The sequence below is a fragment of the Tachypleus tridentatus genome, chromosome 11 (assembly GCF_004210375.1).
Source record: "Tachypleus tridentatus isolate NWPU-2018 chromosome 11, ASM421037v1, whole genome shotgun sequence".
NCBI lineage: Eukaryota > Metazoa > Arthropoda > Merostomata > Xiphosura > Limulidae > Tachypleus > Tachypleus tridentatus.
The window spans coordinates 73,851,041-73,867,913 of record NC_134835.1 but is presented as its reverse complement, the minus strand read 5'-3'; the positions used below and the strand labels follow the sequence as shown (position 1 = coordinate 73,867,913).

At 32.9% G+C, this 16,873-nt stretch overlaps 2 protein-coding genes across 10 annotated transcripts in view; one reads left to right on the top strand and one right to left on the bottom strand.

Moving 5' to 3' along the window:
* Positions 1-12,679, bottom strand: part of LOC143232463 (uncharacterized) — a 42,164-nt gene extending 29,485 nt beyond the window's left edge. For 3 of the 8 annotated variants that reach the window (XR_013017539.1, XM_076467946.1, XM_076467948.1), the window contains exons 1-6: positions 12,564-12,679; positions 9,716-9,952; positions 8,296-8,397; positions 5,212-5,376; positions 3,281-3,535; positions 1,337-1,395 (exon numbers count right to left, since the gene is read on the bottom strand). Coding sequence is in view for 7 of the 8 variants with exons in the window: in XM_076467946.1 (XP_076324061.1) it covers positions 1,337-1,395; positions 3,281-3,535; positions 5,212-5,376; positions 8,296-8,397; positions 9,716-9,952; positions 12,564-12,638 (893 nt within the window). In the remaining variant the exon portion in view is untranslated. Of the gene's footprint in view, positions 1-1,336; positions 1,396-3,280; positions 3,536-5,211; positions 5,377-8,295; positions 8,398-9,715; positions 9,953-11,004; positions 11,148-12,563 lie in introns of all 8 variants that reach the window. The other 5 variants (XM_076467947.1, XM_076467951.1, XM_076467949.1 and 2 more) reach the window with 5 other exon arrangements.
* Positions 12,680-15,053: 2,374 nt separating this feature from the next.
* Positions 15,054-16,873, top strand: part of LOC143232469 (dehydrogenase/reductase SDR family member 12-like) — a 28,563-nt gene continuing 26,743 nt past the window's right edge. The window contains exon 1 of one of the 2 annotated variants that reach the window (XM_076467971.1): positions 15,054-15,289. In XM_076467971.1, the coding sequence (XP_076324086.1) occupies positions 15,234-15,289 (56 nt within the window). In that variant the 5' untranslated portion in view covers positions 15,054-15,233. The remainder of the gene's footprint in view (positions 15,290-16,873) is intronic. The other variant, XM_076467972.1, reaches the window with a different exon arrangement.

The window sequence follows — 16,873 nt, the reverse complement described above, 5'->3', positions numbered from 1 at the left end:
AGTTGTTATTTGGCAATAGCCGTTTATCACCGATGAAACAATATTTGATTGAGCACTACCTGTTAACTTTATCAGAAGTTCAGTAATTACAAAGCGTTACCGAGTGAGCAAATAAAGATTAAAACAACGCGCCCTAAATTAATCACGTGAATTGGCACAGTTTTGTTTATTCGATTAATTTTGAGCAAGGCTACTTGATTGTTGTATGTGCTAATCGCATTTGATGTTGAAGTGATAAAAAAGAGAAAAGCCAACTAATCAAGATCATTTACCACCAACTGTTGGGCTACTTTTGTTATAACGAATAGTGGAACTTGGCTGTCACTCTTATAACGCACCTAAGGCTCCAAAGTGTGAAGGTTTTTTTGTTGTTTATTTGTGGTTTTTTTTAAGCTAATGAGTGCATTCAAAGTACATCACAGCAACCACTGGGACACGTCTATCTCCCCGAACCAGAACAGAAAGTTAGCATGTCCAATATGGTGAAGAAAGCATTAGCCACTACAAACAGCCAGGTCAAGAGAGATATTAAAGCTCAAATATAGCTAGAGGAAGAGCAACCAGTTTTCAGTATCAGTAGTATATACGGATATTCTTAACAGAGTAAAGGAATTAGATGGCATAGTATAAAAGTATGAATTATGTTAAATGGTATATAAAAGCTCAGGCTCCGGGCGTTGCAATCCATACCTGGCAAGGTAACCAATATATCACGCCCATCTTGACTGCCCTGTTTCTTTTTAAAAATGAAAATAGAGAGACCAGTATAAAATGAATATGTGCACTAAAAATTATAAGCCAATATTTTGTTTTGTAAACCCGAATCATCTTTGTCTAATAGTGGATCACCTGCTGTGGGAGATTTAGAAAGAGTCTTCCTACAATTCTTCAAAACCTCAGGTTTTTTAAGATCTTTATAAGTACTTGTTAGTTTCAATTTTATATAAGAACTCCACAAAAGGAACACCACATAATATCAGGCCCGACATGGCCAGGTGGTTAAGGGACTTGACTCGTAATCCGAGGGTTGCGGGTTCGAATCCCCGTCACATCAGACATTCTCGCCCTTTCAGCCGTGGGGACATTATAATATAACGCTCAGTCCCACTATTCGTTGGTAAAAGCGTAGCCAAGAGTTGACAGTGGGTGGTGATGACTAGCTGCCTTCCCTCTAGCCTTACACTACTAAATTAGGGACAGCTAGTGTAGATAGTCCTCAAGTATCTTTGCATGAAATTCAAACGAAACAAACCCACATAATGTTACTTGTACACTCTTAAAAAGAATATGTCTACATGCGTAGCAACTATGTATGAAAGATGTTTTAGTCGTTTACCTTGAATTCCGTACTATATACTTTGGGGATCCAGTAGCTGATTGAGCTTGAAGAAAAACCTGGAAAAATTAGAAACAGAAGTTCATTTGAAGTGATATTTCTGAAAGATGTTGTTGTTTAGGGGAAAGATTGAATACAACATTTGATTAGTTTAGGGTACCTTTCATTCTTGAACCCAGTCTAGATATTAGCAACTGAAACGTTGTACCTAAACTCGCACTAAGACAGCATTGCCCATTAAAAGAAAGAACTTCAGCTAAAGGTGCCTTAGTGTTAGTGAGGAATACAATTATTGTTTAATGTTTTCAGTAACCTACACAGATTTATTAAATTTTTACAATGATAGGAAAAAAGAAAGAAATATAAGGAACTTTTTTTTTATTGTATCCTTCTTTCGGATTAGGTAATAAAATATCATATTATAAAGTACATATAGCTGTCATGTAAGCTTGGCAAAACTATAGTGACAGATAGTTCTGGATTTTTTAAGTGAAGTCTAATTAAACCTGACTTGACAAAAGAAACAACACGCCACAAAATAAATCATTGTTTAGGTTCACACGAGCAAAAAACTTAAAACAACTGAACTCAGATTTTCTTTACTAGCAAATCTGCTTGTTCTCTGTGGCTACCGGATAGTGAGGTAAACTTCATGGAATAAATCTGGGAGAAAACTAACTTTGATTATTAGTATATTCAATCTGAGGTTATTTAGGTACAACAAAACTCCACATCACTTGCATCATTCAACTATCCCATTTACAGTAACGGAAACAAGGATTTTCAGAACCTCTGACTATAATTGCGTTCAATACGCCAGAAAGTCGTTATAACATTTATCGAACATGCCAGGCACATATAAGTAAATACAGACATATGGTATAGTTTTGGTATAGATTTTGACATGGGAAAGATTCTGATTATAGTATAAAAATAACATTGATTTGTTTATGTTTATAATACAAACAAACCCTCTTTTGAAATTACGTTCGTCAAAACAAAAAACTACTCCATGTTTGGAAAAGCGTCTAGTTGATAATTTCGTTTTGGTCAAGACACTTTTGGGATGCAAAAGTTTTTCTTCCAAAGTTTATGAAAATCATATAATAATAAAGGCAACAGAGCAAATTACGGTTCTTGGATTGTGGTCTCCGAGCTCCCCTCAAGTGGCCCGTGAAAATTCTGCACAATTTCACACAAAAAAGACGATGACACGAAGTATAGGTCCCATTATATTTCACCGAAATAAAAAAACGCAGGTGGTCTACAAACAAAAGTCTGTGAGATTCACTGGTGTAGATCATGTAATCTGTGGCGAGAGCATGACAGAAAATGTTTACTTTACATGATCCATTATATGTTTACTTTCTGGGTAAAAACACATTGGTAACTGTTAGAATGTAAAGCGTAATTCAGATGTTCAGCGTTTTTATCCAGAAGAACATACTGACAGGTACTGGTGGCAAAGAAGTGAAATAAATCGTTAATATTAAGATATAACTTTTTAAATTTTCCTTTTCTTTTTAATCGATTTCATGAAATGAGCTAAGCAAATAAATCAAGTTCCATCAAATTGACTTATATGCCAAACCGTGAAACCAATGTACTGATAATAACTACAAGAGTTTGTTCTGTATCATCTATCTTCAGATGGAAAAATAAAAAGAGATAAAATGTTACCGACAGTTTTTTTTTTTCTTTGATAAGATGTACAAGTAAGGTGTGTGTGGTTTTTTTTTCATATATCAAAGCCATAAAGGGCTATCTGCTCAGACCACCGAGGGGAATCGAACCGCTGATTTTAGCGTTGTAAATCCGGAGACATACCGCTGTACTAGCAGGGAGCTACAAGAAGGGAAAAAAAAAAACTATTATTTCTCTGTAGCTATCTATTCTGGGTTTTATATTTATTTTTAGTATCTATTTTCCAAATTATCGACTCACCCTTTCCATCAAAGCGTAGAGTTGTTCGTTTTCTTGAATTCGAAAGAAATAAAATCCATACACAAAAGCTAGAAAATGTAATACACTAGGTACGACATAAGTTGATATCACGTGATCGCATTGATGGGAAGAAGTAAAATTTAATTCAGTCTTGTTTTTTATCCTAAAACCATTTAACGAGCGTTGTTCTGGTAGAGTTTCTGAAGAGTTATTGTTATAGGGAATCGTTAAAGATGGTCTAATGGTGACAATTGGCTGTAATAAAAGGAAAAAACAGAAATAATATGTTGGTCTTAAACTAGTTTAATATCGTTTTAGGATTACAAATTATTAACTTCAGATATATATTGGCCAAGTTGTTTAATTAGCAAAAAAGCACTGCTTTCTTTACATTAATTTAGAAGTTAAACCTAGTATTGCTCATTTGGGAAACAAATGTTAATTTCTTAATAATTTCATTTAACAGCCGGTTTCGATCTTCTGGAAGTAGAGTAGTGATACCTCCAGAAATTTATTGAATTATTAGCGCACAACAATAATATCAACCACTCTAAATGTCTGGCTAGAAACCAAGTCTTTAACTCACAATTGTAATATTAACTACTCTAACTTGTTTGGCTTGAGATCAAGTCATTAGCTAGCAATTACAATGTCAACTACTCTAACTTGTCTGGCTTGAGACCTAGTCATTAGCACAGAAGAGTAATGTCAATTACTCTAACTTGTTTGGCTTGAGACCAAGTCATTAGCACACAACAGTAATGTCAATCAGTCTTATATGTCTGGCTTGAGACCATGACATTAGCTCACAATTATAATGTCAATCACTCTTACTTGTCTGGTTTGAGACCAAGTCATTAGCACACAACAGTAATGTCAATCAGTCTTATATGTCTGGCTTGAGACCATGACATTAGCTCACAATTATAATGTCAATCACTCTTACTTGTCTGGTTTGAGACCAAGTCATTAGCACACAACAGTAATGTCAATCGCCCTTACTTGACTGGCTTGAGACCATGTCATTAGCTCACAATTCTAATGTCAACTCTTCTAACTTGTCTGGCTTGAGACCAAATCAATAGCACACAATTATAATGTCAACTCTTCTAACTTGTCTGGCTTGAGACCAAGTCATTAGCACACAACAGTAATGTCAATCGCTCTTACTTGACTGGCTTGAGACCATGTCATTAGCTCACAATTCTAATGTCAACTACTCTTAATTGTCTGGCTTGAGACCAATTCATTGGCACACAATTATAATGTCAACTCTTCTAACTTGTCTGGCTTGAGACCAAGTCAATAGCACACAATTATAATGTCAACTCTTCTAACGTGTCTGGCTTGAGACCAAGTCATTAGCACACAACAGTAATGTCAAGTACTCTTAAGTTGTCTAGCTTGAGACCAAGTCTGAGAAGAGTATGGTAGCCGGACCGTTGAATTGTCAGTAAAGTAATACCAAAACTAACTTATTTCTGAGAATGGCCCTTGACTTTTGTGACTTCGTACAGTTGTAAACCATAGATGGATGTTAAAGACATCTGTTGGTGAAACCGAATGTGAGCAGCAGTTTTTGTTGAACAAACCATAGTCAAATATATAGCTCTAACATTAGTTTTACGGTTTGAACTCTTAAAAGAAAACTGATACACGTATTTTAATATATATTTCAATGAAAAAAGTAAGTTCCCCTACCCTGAAAACATAGGTAAAAAAACTATGTTATATGAACACTGTCGCAGTTAAATATCTTAAAGCTTGCTTTTTGTCATAAAACCCCATATTTTATGAAATATTGTAATCACTTTCGTGTTTTTTTTTAATTTTCTCTCATTTGAACTACCTTAATATAGCTCATTATAAATAGAAACACTCAAATAAAGAACTAATATGTCACCTAAACTTATTGATAACAAGGTTTTTACTTTGGTATCCGTTTCTAAATTCAATTTCCCATGACAAGTCATTGCCTGGAACACGTCAAAATAAATAATTAGAAGAGTGACAAAGGCAGGGTAGCAGATATTCAAGAATTTCCAGAACAGTGGATATGTTGTCGGTCTCTCTTTAGCGAAAGAACGCCAACCAATCTGTTAATAAAAAAATGAAAACAAAAGTATTTAAAACAGTACTTTTAAAGATATCACTTTAACAGACGTAGTTTATTGTGTTTGTACAGCATTAGGTTTGTTTTAAATACTGCATAATTTTTATAGATTTAGTTTAAAACTTTTGTAAACATAACATAGTAAGAGATAGCATATTCAGTTTGTTATAAATACATTTTTTTTTTTACTAAACGAACATTAACCTGTTACTAGCACAGTTTTATCTTCACCAAATTTAGTGTTGCCTGTCCGCAAAAAAAGAAAAACAAACAAAAACGTAATACGCGAATACCTTCAAAATCCACAGCTATGAAAATTATTTATTACATAAATGTAAACAATGGACAGCGTTAGGACATCAGCAATAAATGTAACGGAATGTGGCTACATAAAGAAAGTAACAGCTCGTAATGAAGACCTGCACAAGCATATAGAAATATTGTCTTCAAACTACCACAGGTGACTGAAGCTCGTTACACTATCCAAAAGAAATCAACACTTACCACTAACACGTCTTTCGAACAACAAAGTGCGCGAAGATAAAGAACTTGGTGGAAAAGAATGCGAATGCATAAAACCCGAAATTTCTTTTGACTTTGCATGGAAATATGAACTAAACCCGAACTATTTGGAAGCGTGTACATCTGAAGAAAATTCCGATGGTGCCATGTCTGGTGGAGAGCAGCAGCACTACCAGAGTGATATTACAGATTCCTATTTTGATCCTTTTATTTGCATTCCTCAATAATTCAATTAATTCTTTGTGTTCTCTCGCTATTCAGTCTTTTGCATTCTAAAGAAGTTCTTTCATGAAATTATGTCCTTCAAGATCCATTACTTCTATCGTGTTTCTTCTCTATCTAGTGACATGGTTAATGCATTTAGTCATTCTTCTTGACCTCTTTACTGACTAAACCACAGATCGTAAGAAACTTATTGGTCTTGTACTTCAAGCAGGATGTTCTGTAGAGCTATCTGTGGCTCTATACCTCAATTCATCAACTCCAGTAATCCATCTTTTTTAATATCCACACTTCCATGTATTTCAATACATTATTCAGAGTCTTGAAAAGCTTGATGCTAATCTTTCTCACTGTGGTATAGAGATTCTGTAATTCACACTAGTCATGAAAATTCTGTATCTAATCTATCGCTACACTTATATTCTGGAATGAACTTGCTCCAAGATTCCACAGTTCAAACTCATTTTGATGAGAGCATGACTTATAATTACCAGAAAACGGATCTTTTTTAGTATTCAAGATCAAACCTAATATCTAATTGCTTTCCTTTACGACATTTAATGATGTTGAAAATATTTTCAGAATTGACCAGTAATATCGTGTGATCAGATGAAACGGAAACACTCATTGTGAACCATCTGCAAATTCCCTCATAAAATATTCTGGTTAAAATAGTGGAGAGATATAATGCATTCCTATCAGATACTTTATTGAGTTTAAGCCAGTAAGAGGACTTTCTTGATACTTTGGTAGCAGTCTTTTAGTTGCCGTAAATGCATTAGAGAAGTTGATGCCATGAAGTAGAGAATTCAAATTTGTCTGTAATTCTTAAACAATTATTGCATCGAAAGCATTGCTTTATTGTATAAAACAGGTGAAGAAGGTTTTTGAACTCTTTGTTTTTTACATCACAATTTTTAAGCTAAAAATCTAGTTATCAATTTATTTGTAACCAAACTCATCATTAATGAAATTATTCATTGATTCTGTTAGGTATCTCGTTAGTGATTTTTAGCTAAAAAAACTCAGGTGTGGGATCCGCATAGTGAAAACTTTATAAGGGTTTTAACAGTAAATTAAAGTAATAAAAGGAAGACGTAATAACGGATTGATTGCAAATTAAATTTCTGATCTATTCTACTAAAACTAGTTTGTTTTATAGTCTCTTCACATTTCTTTTTTGTTTTGTCAAATTTTATTAAGTCTAAATATGCACTACCCCGTGTACCTTGCACTGCTTTTAATAGAGCGAGAAATTGTTTACCTTTTCATTCGTTATACTAATGAATTATTATCAAATAAATAAATACTATTCACAATAGATGAAAAATGATCTTAATATTAAAAGCAAATTTTGGTTTGTTTTAACCTCAAAGCTACTCAATGGATTACCTATCCTGTGCCCACCATAAGTATCGAAATCCACTTTTTAGCCGACTGATTTATTACCGAGCTGGCAGAGCAGCATGACTAGTTGGCTAAGAAGCTCAATTTGTAATCTGAGGGTCGCGGTTTCAAATTCCCTTCACACCAAACATGGTCGCTCTTTCAGCCGTAGGGACATTATAACGTTCGGCCAATTCCACTGTTAAACGTTGGTAAAAGAGTTGGCAGTGGGTGGTGATGACTAGCTGCCTTCCCTCTAGTTTTACACTGCTAAATTAGGGACAGCTAGCGCAGATAGCCCTTCTATAGTTTTGCGCGAAATTCAAAGAAACAAACAATACTACCGAGCCACTAGAAAGGTAATTAAGTTTCTTATCATGCGTAAAAGAAACTAACCAAAATTACGTCCAGTTATGAAATTAACTTCTTCTTTTATGAAGAATGTTTCAATGTTTAATTAGGCTCTTCTTGTATAACAGGGTTGAGGTCATCCTGACCAGTTATCTGTTTCATTTTTCCGACTTTTCTACTATCCGTAGAATATTATTTCTCGGACAGTATTATAAAACAAATCAAGCATTATTCATTTATCTACTGAAGCACGAAAAACAAATCAAAAAGTATGTATTATTACACACACAAAAGTTATCGAATGTTTTGCTTCCAAAATGTAAAGGAAACATGAAGCTTTGAGTTATGAAAATTGCAACAAATAAGTATGTTTTTCAGTTCATATAAAACACGGAGTATAATGAAACTCATAAATACTTACAAACAGTAAAAGTAATTTGTACGGTTTCAGTATCATGTATTTGCACTTCCTTAGAATTTGTGTTGTGGCGATTCTTGATTCACTCCCTTCGATATCGTGGTTCTAAGAAGTATTAACATATATACAAAACAATGCATTGGTAATACAACTGTTTACTTAATGTCAACACTATAGATTACAAGCACTACAGTAAACTCCTTGAACGTTTATTGTCCTTTTATGATTATTTAGATATGCCCAGTTTTTAATGATTTTGTTAACTTAGATATTTTATAACCATATTTATGTAAAGTAGGTATATAGGTAAATTAATAATATTTCTGTAGAAAGTCTATAATTTAAGTCTAACGCACCCAGTTTATTCTCTAATTCTATCAAACTTTATAAAACTGTTATGAACATCTATTTCAAAGTTTTAAACATATGAAGTCTTTTGTATACGCAAATGTTGATAAAATTCAAACAAATATTCAATTTTAACAAAATACAAAAAAGGGTTCCATATAGAAAATACTGCAGCAGTGAGAAAGTTGACACAAACACAGTCGGTATTTTTTAGTTCATGTTTCATTTAACAAGTTAAATTACATTAACCTGACGTTTTCAGTGTCAACCACGTGTCTATGATGTGTAAGAATCAGATGTTGTAATTAATGGCCTACAACACGTGTTCCTCAAGTATATGTTTCAATTACAAGTTGGCATTCGGAAGAATAAACTATATGTAAGTGTTGTGTCTATTAAGTAGGCTCGGCATGGCCAAGCGTGTTGAGGCGTTCGACTCGTAATCCGAGGGTTGCACCAAACATGCTCGCCCTTTCAGCCGTGGGGATGTTATAATGTGACGATCAATCCCACTATTCGTTGGTGAAAGAGTAGTCCAAGAGTTGGCGGTGGGTGGTAATAATTAGCTGCCTTCCCTGTAGTCTTACGCTGTTAAATTAGGGACGGCTAGCGCAGATAGCCCTCGAGTAACTTTGCGCGAAATTCAAAAACAAATAAGTGTATATTAAGAAGTTTTTTTTTTACTTTTAATAAAAAACAAAAACAATCTCAACTTCAGCAGATTACCGTTTGAAACCTTGTTGACTGTAGACTTCTTGGTAATGATTTAAATATATATCATATTCGTCTTAATGTGTAAGTATAGTAAATACACACACGGATATGTCCATTCTTTATCTCAGAGTTTGATTTGTTCATCCAAGAAAAACAGAATATGATCATGAGATACCTTGGATAGATATTCAGTTAATCCTCTATTTATTTTCTACATAGTAGTATTTTATGGTCTAGGAAAGTACGCATCAGGTGTGTAATATTAGAATGTTTAATACGATACTGATATAATTGTAATTCTACTTATAACTGAAACAAACAATATGCGCGAATTATAGAACCTCATGTAAAGTCAGCTTACATCGACATGAATGAGACTTTGTTCGCTCAAACTCCGATAGAAGTATTTGTTTTCTGCACTTAAGAAATGATCTCCCGAAATACAGCATCGTTGACTGTTACAGAAACTTGATCTCCTTTGGTTCATTCTAGCTTCTCCTTCGGCAGATCTTTTAAGAAACGATTCCCCCGAGATCGAGATAAGTCGTTGGCTTTGTCTTTCAATCATGTTTAGAGGGCTCTTTACATCATGTACTAACTACCAAATCAAAGGAAAAATAAATAAGAAAAAAAGATATAGCAATCTTAGTGGACTTAAACGATAAGAAATTTGGAGACAACTATAAACAGATATTTTAACTCATTGTTAATACATTTATTTACGAAATTCTTCCTTTTTCTAAAGGTATAATACCACATATGTGGATTATTATTTTCTACTCGTATAAATGTCACGATAGACACTACCCTAACTATTTGGGTTGGTTTGATTTGTTTTGAATTTCACGCAAAGCTACTCGAGGGCTATCTGCGCTAGGCGTCCCTAATTTAGTAGTGTAAGACCAAAGGGAAGGCAGCTAGTTATCATCACTCACCGCCAACTCTTGGGCTACTCTTTTACCAACGAATAGCGGGATTGACCGTCATCATTTTAACATCCTCGCGGTTGAAAGGGCGAGCATGTTTGATGCGACGGGGATTCGAACCCGCGACTCTCGGATTAGGAGTCGAGTGCCTCAACCACCTGGCCAATGCCGGTCCTACCTATTGGGTAATTTCGCTAGCTTTCCGAGTTAGTAAGCAGGATCGTACTGATCAGGATTAAATGGGAAAGAGTTTTTGGAAAACTATTGAAAAGATATTTTAAGGATTAAGATAAGAACAAAAATAAACGGTTTTAAGCGAAATTTCGCTCTTTTATAAAAACCTTGTTAAAAATAAAAAAGGGGAAATGAGTCACTACTATAATAATATAATTGTATACATGCAGCTATAAGAAACTGTGGTTATACACTAGAAGAGTTTTGGAGTACACTATATATACAGCTATAAGAAACTGTGGTTATACGCTAGAGAGTTTTGGAGTACACAAAACATACAGCTATAAGAAACTGTGGTTATACACTAGAAGAGTTTTGGAGTACACTATACATACAGCTATAAAAAACTGTGGTTATACACTAGAAGAGTTTTGGAGTACACAATATGTACAGCTATCGGAAACTGTGGTTATACGCTAGAAGAGTTTTGGAATACACAATATATACAGCTATAAGAAACTGTGGTTATACGCTAGAAGAGTTTTTTTACCCGCCAAAGCATAGACACTTCTATCTACAATTATGGAGTTAGTTCTTCATAACACGTTTTCTGTGCTGAGCTCAGGTACGATGACGTACTCAATAATATCGGGCCGCTGGTCGTCATCAGCTTTGGCGATTTTTTATGTCCACCTATATATATATTATTTAATTGTTGATTAATCAATTGTTTTTCTTTATTCAATTATTTATTATTTAACACCAAGTTCCCAATGTAAATAAGAAGAGACTGTTGTTTTAGTACAAACAAGTGGAAATCGAGAGTGCAGTTCCCTGTTCGACACTAGAGTAATAGAACAAAATAAAACCTATCTTAGCATTAATAATCTGACGTATAATTTTGAAAAAACAACTACAAAATCAAGCAAATTAATTGAAGGTAATATTAAGAGACGAGTATCTCAATGGATGATTAATTTTAATATCGAAATCAGCTTTGAAGTGGAATGTGTGTTTATGAAGTCAAAGTTGTAACGTTTTTAATTAATTAAAAGTACTTCCTGTTTAAAGCTGATCAATACATCATATCTAATCCAAATTAATTATGGTTAATGATTAAGTTAATAATTAGTTAACTACTTTATTCCCAAAATAACTTGAAATGAATTTGAATGTTATGAGAAATTGAGAAAATTATTAATTACGTCTTAATTAAAAATTAAATTATGACAACATATCTTCTTTAGTATGTAAGTACAGGAATATTTAGTTATTGTTAAACACAAAGTTACACAATAGTCTATCTGTGTTATACCCACCACGGATATCTAAATCCGATTTTCAGCTTTTTAAGTTTTCAGACTTACTGCTGTGCCAATGGGAGGCAAGTGTAGGACATTCACTACAGAGGAAATGCTTATTTTATATAAATTATTTTGTTTTGTATAATATTGAAGTTAAAACTAACTTGTAGTTTATTGAAGTAAAAAATACAAAGGCATAATAATAGTAAGGTGTATGCATGCATGTTTTATAACCAAGTCACATCAGACTATCTACTGTGTCCACCGATGAGAATCAAACCCATTATTTTATTGTTGTAAACCCGTAGAATTATTTTGTCCCACCGGGGACTAATAATAAGGCTGATTTCTGAAACTAAACCGAAATTCATCGATCGTTCGGTAAATTTAGAAGCAAGAAATTTAACGCTTCTGAAAATTGAAACTGTCACTTTCGAAATGTATTAATTTCAGTTATCAAATGGAATAGACTTTGCAGTAAATATTGTATATAATACATTAAAACTGAAAAAAAAAATAAACTAGAAGGGCAATGGCATTTTCTTAAGTTTGGCAGATTGATTATATTCTGATAAGATGAAAAAAATATTAATACGTAACACTACATTAAATTTGTCACATAAGAAATCTGTTCTCGTAAATAACGATTTAAAGCACTAATTTATGTTGACCAAAAAATAAAACTTCATGTAGATACAAAAATAAACAAACATCAAATACTTATAGGCAGTAGTAAAAAGAAGTTTGAACTCTATCTTATATATATATCTACTTAATTATTTAAACTATGCAAGTGTTAATTTACCAACAAGTCACTAGAGGCCTTAGGTCTGTTCATTAAGCTACATGGTCTTTGAAGTTGTTCACTTTTCCAACTCATGGTCTGTACTAAAAGAAATATTTCATTATAACAGACCGTACAAGATAAAGCATAGTTTATTGTTGTTTATCATTTGATAAGTTTCTTTCTTTCGTTCGAACAAAGTTTAATATTGAGATTATTGGATTGTTTACTTTCGAAAATGTTTTTAAGATAGACAAATCAAACAATATGTGTATACATTCATACATATGAGTTTGTTTGTTTGTTTTTGAATTTCGCACAAAGCTACTCGAGGGCTACCTGGGCTAACCGTCCCTAATTTAGCAGTGTATGACGAGAGGGAAGGCAACTAGTCATCACCACCCACCGTCAACTCTTGGGCTACTCTTTTATCAACGAATAGTGGGGTTGACCGTACATTATAACGCCCCCACGGCTGAAAGGGCGAGCATGTTTGGTGAGACGGGGTTTCGAATCCACGATCCTCAGATTACGTTTGTTTGTTTTGGAATTTCGCACAAAGCTACTCGAGGGCTATCTGTGCTAGCGGTCCCTAATTTAGCAGTGTAAGACTAGAGGGAAGGCCCATCACCACCCACCGCCAACTCTTGGGCTACTCTTTTACCAACGAATAGTGGGATTGACCGTCACATTATAACGCCCCCACGGCTGAAAGGGCGAGCATGTTTGGCGCGACTCGGGTGCGAACCCGCGACCCTCAGATTACGAGTCGAACGCCTTAATCCACTTGGCTATACCGGGACTCTGACTCATCTGACAGTCAACACGAAACGATATATTTATGTTTAGTACTTTAGATTCCTCTCTTCACAAAAGTTTTGCTTTCGTTCTCTTGAAAATGTATTTAATTGTAATATTTAAAACATGCTTATACGCACACTTGATGACAGCTGAAAGAAATAAGGGTGAACTAGTTACAAATAAAATCTCTGGTTAATTTCTACGTGTTATAGAAATATCACAACAAGGATAATTAATCCCATATATATTCAGAGACGCAATCCAATTGGCAGTTGGGCCAAGATTTGATCATTATGTAAATACTGGCCATTGTATTTACATCCAAAAAACATACTGATTTTTAACGTAAACATTTACTGCCTTTTCAGTTACGTGCTTAGTAATGTTTTTGCCATTTAAAAGATTAAACTAAACACAGTCTTTATTATATGTTTATACATGTGTTAATAATTTTCTTTAAAAATAAATGAAAGTAAGAGTGATGTGGAGAATAAAGTTTTTCCACTTATCACATGAAGCTAGATTCACTTCGTATTTAAAGAAAAACACATACAAATAATCCAATCTTTGCATGATTATACTGAAGTCAAAGACTAGGTGCAAGTTTGTTATTGTTTTAACATAATAGTGTGTTTTCTGGTGGAAGAGAGCTAAGTTTTATGTACATATAACCCCAAGCTGTTAGGGGTTCGATTCTCTACGGTATACACAGTCAATAGCTCAATGTGGCTTTGTTCTGAAATAGTAGTGTTAGTAATTGTATACTAAACTATGGTATAGTTCTTAGTAGAATTACATTAATAGTTATGAAATCTGTTAATTTACGAAAATATAATAATATTGGGTCAAGAATAGGACATACACAAAAGAAGCATCAAGGAAGCATAACTGATAAAATTACACAAACCCAAGTTAAATATTTACGAAGAATGTTTCTTTATCTTTACTGAATGCCCACTACCATGTTTAAATTTTTATTATTTAGGGGGAATCACAGTGACGAAATGAGAGTTGAAATAAATGTTTTTTTATTATTATCTAGAAAATAAGTTTTTTTTTCTAACTTTATTGTCAAAATATCTACCTCCCCAATATGCACTACAAATTCTGAAAAACATTTTACTCTGTGTATGAAATCATAACGCTCAAATTTGAAATTCAATTCCTCTAGGTGGACAGAGTGCAGAGGCACATTGTGTAGCTTTGTACCAAGACAGTAACAGCAACATAATTTTTATTTCATCAATTTATAAGTCTTTGTAGGAGGTGTAAAATATCTTTGTGTAGGATTTCTTTTTACATTGTCCAAGAAAAGTTGAATTTTTTTTCCAGAAGTTTTAAGAAATACTCGGTTTCCTGTTGAAATACATTCAATTTTAATCATCTGTTTAACGCATGTTTTAGTCACAAACGAAGTACATATAAATATAAAAGCTTGTTATAAATTACAAATAATTGTTACAAATCCAACTGAATAAAAACAACTAAAAACTCACTGTACTAAAATAGGTTGTTTTGATTGGTATCAATGATTCTAGCCAAACACTGTTCAAATGTTATATTTTTGTTTTCATCTCAGTAGTATTGATAATATATATTTTACCATACAGTTACTTGATAAAGGACAAATATAGAGCAACAACTCATCCTAGCTTAAAAAAAAAAAGAAAGAATATAAAATATCAGCTAAATATTTTTGAAGCTTGTGGAAACTGGTTACTGCAAGATGCCACCACATGCGAGTAGTGGGATGGCTTTTTACTGAAAAGAGACGGTAGGGTTTTCCTTCTCTGATGCGGTAGATTACTTAATACGAAGTTAGATGTTTCATAATCACAGTTAAATTAGTAGTCGTACTTCCAAAATTATTAAACACAGTATCTATTCAGAATGTCAGTTTTCAGAAATGTGGTATGGTTTGCTAAAGGTATGCGGGAGTATACAAAGTAAGTTTGGTCTAAGTAAGTTATGTAAATGTAAAAGTTTTTTTAGTATATTTATAAGAGGTTAACACCTTTCAGTTTATTGTTATTATTTGTAAAATATCGTTTTTCATCGTTAACGTTCAAGTTTTAGGTCTGCTTCAGTACTTGGATATGTAAATATTTAGCTTTGGATCAGTATTTAAATTTTGGCACTTTTAACCTGATTAAAATTATATTATTAATAATGATTACAAAACTTGACGAATTAAAAAAGCAAAAACAGATCCGTAGCATGAATTTTGGTCATAGTTACTCATTTTCTCAACAACTTTTAAAGTATTATATTTGCTTCAAAATTAAAGGTTTTTTACAACTTATGATTTTAAAGATACATTGCAACTTGAAATTTTAATGTAGTTTGTGGATAATTCCACAAGCTTAAATTATGTGTTAAAGAAATTATTATCTGGAAATTTTGTTATCATAATTATTAGATATTCTGTAGATTATGTGAAATAAGGCAAGAAGGAAGTACTTAAACATTTACAGACTTAAATTATTTTATAGATTATTGTAATATTTGAACATAAGAAATAATTTTTACACGAGTTTAATAAAATAAAAGCTACAGTAATAAATTTATTATTTTAATAATCATGTAAGTTGTCATACTTTGTACAGCAACTCTGATAATGTTACAAGTTTCTATACAAACATTTTAAAATGTTATTACACAAATTTATTATAAACAGAAAAAAGAAAACATCTAATAGTAGTACAAACAGGCAACAGTCAAATATGTAATAGAAGCTCTTATTGACTCAGTGTTTTGATATGACATTGTGCATTATGACTCGGGAAATAAGCACATAACAGATTTTCTTTGTATTAAATGACAATGTTTACATTAATTGGAATAAAGTTAATGTGTGTAAATTAAAATTGTTTAAGGAATACTTATCATGTCTTACTATTTCTTACAAAATAAACTTTCATAAAATGTTACCTTTGGACTGAATAAGGTTCTGTAACTTACTTTCTTTAATGAGATAAAGTAACTGAAAAAAAGCAGTTAAACTCAAATAAGCATTTCACTTCTGTGTGTGTGTGTGTGTGTGTGTGTGTGTATATATATATACATACATTACTATCATCCAAAAATTTAATCTAGCATTTCATGTCTCTTAATTTTTGCATATCATTTACAAATATTTATCAGAGAGAGATAATTACAGCAATCAACATGTCTTTAAGGCAACCTATTAATATTTGGATTTATCTTTTTTTAAAGTTAATTCTAGTACTCAGACAAATTATTCATTGTAAAAACCATAAACATGTTTTTTGTTTTTTAACTTGTGTGCTCAGTTCAGCATGTTTATAAAAATGTTTACAAAAGCAAGGAACCAAAACTGCTTACAGTACTCAATTAAAATTTCACCAAAGTATTGTACAAGGAAGGCCCAGCATGGTCAGGTGGTTAAGGCACTTGACTCGTAATCCAAGGGTCACAGATTCAAATATTTGTCACACCAAACATGCTCACCCTTTCAGCCATGTGGGTGTTATAATGTGATGGTCAATCCCACTATTTGTTGGTAAAAG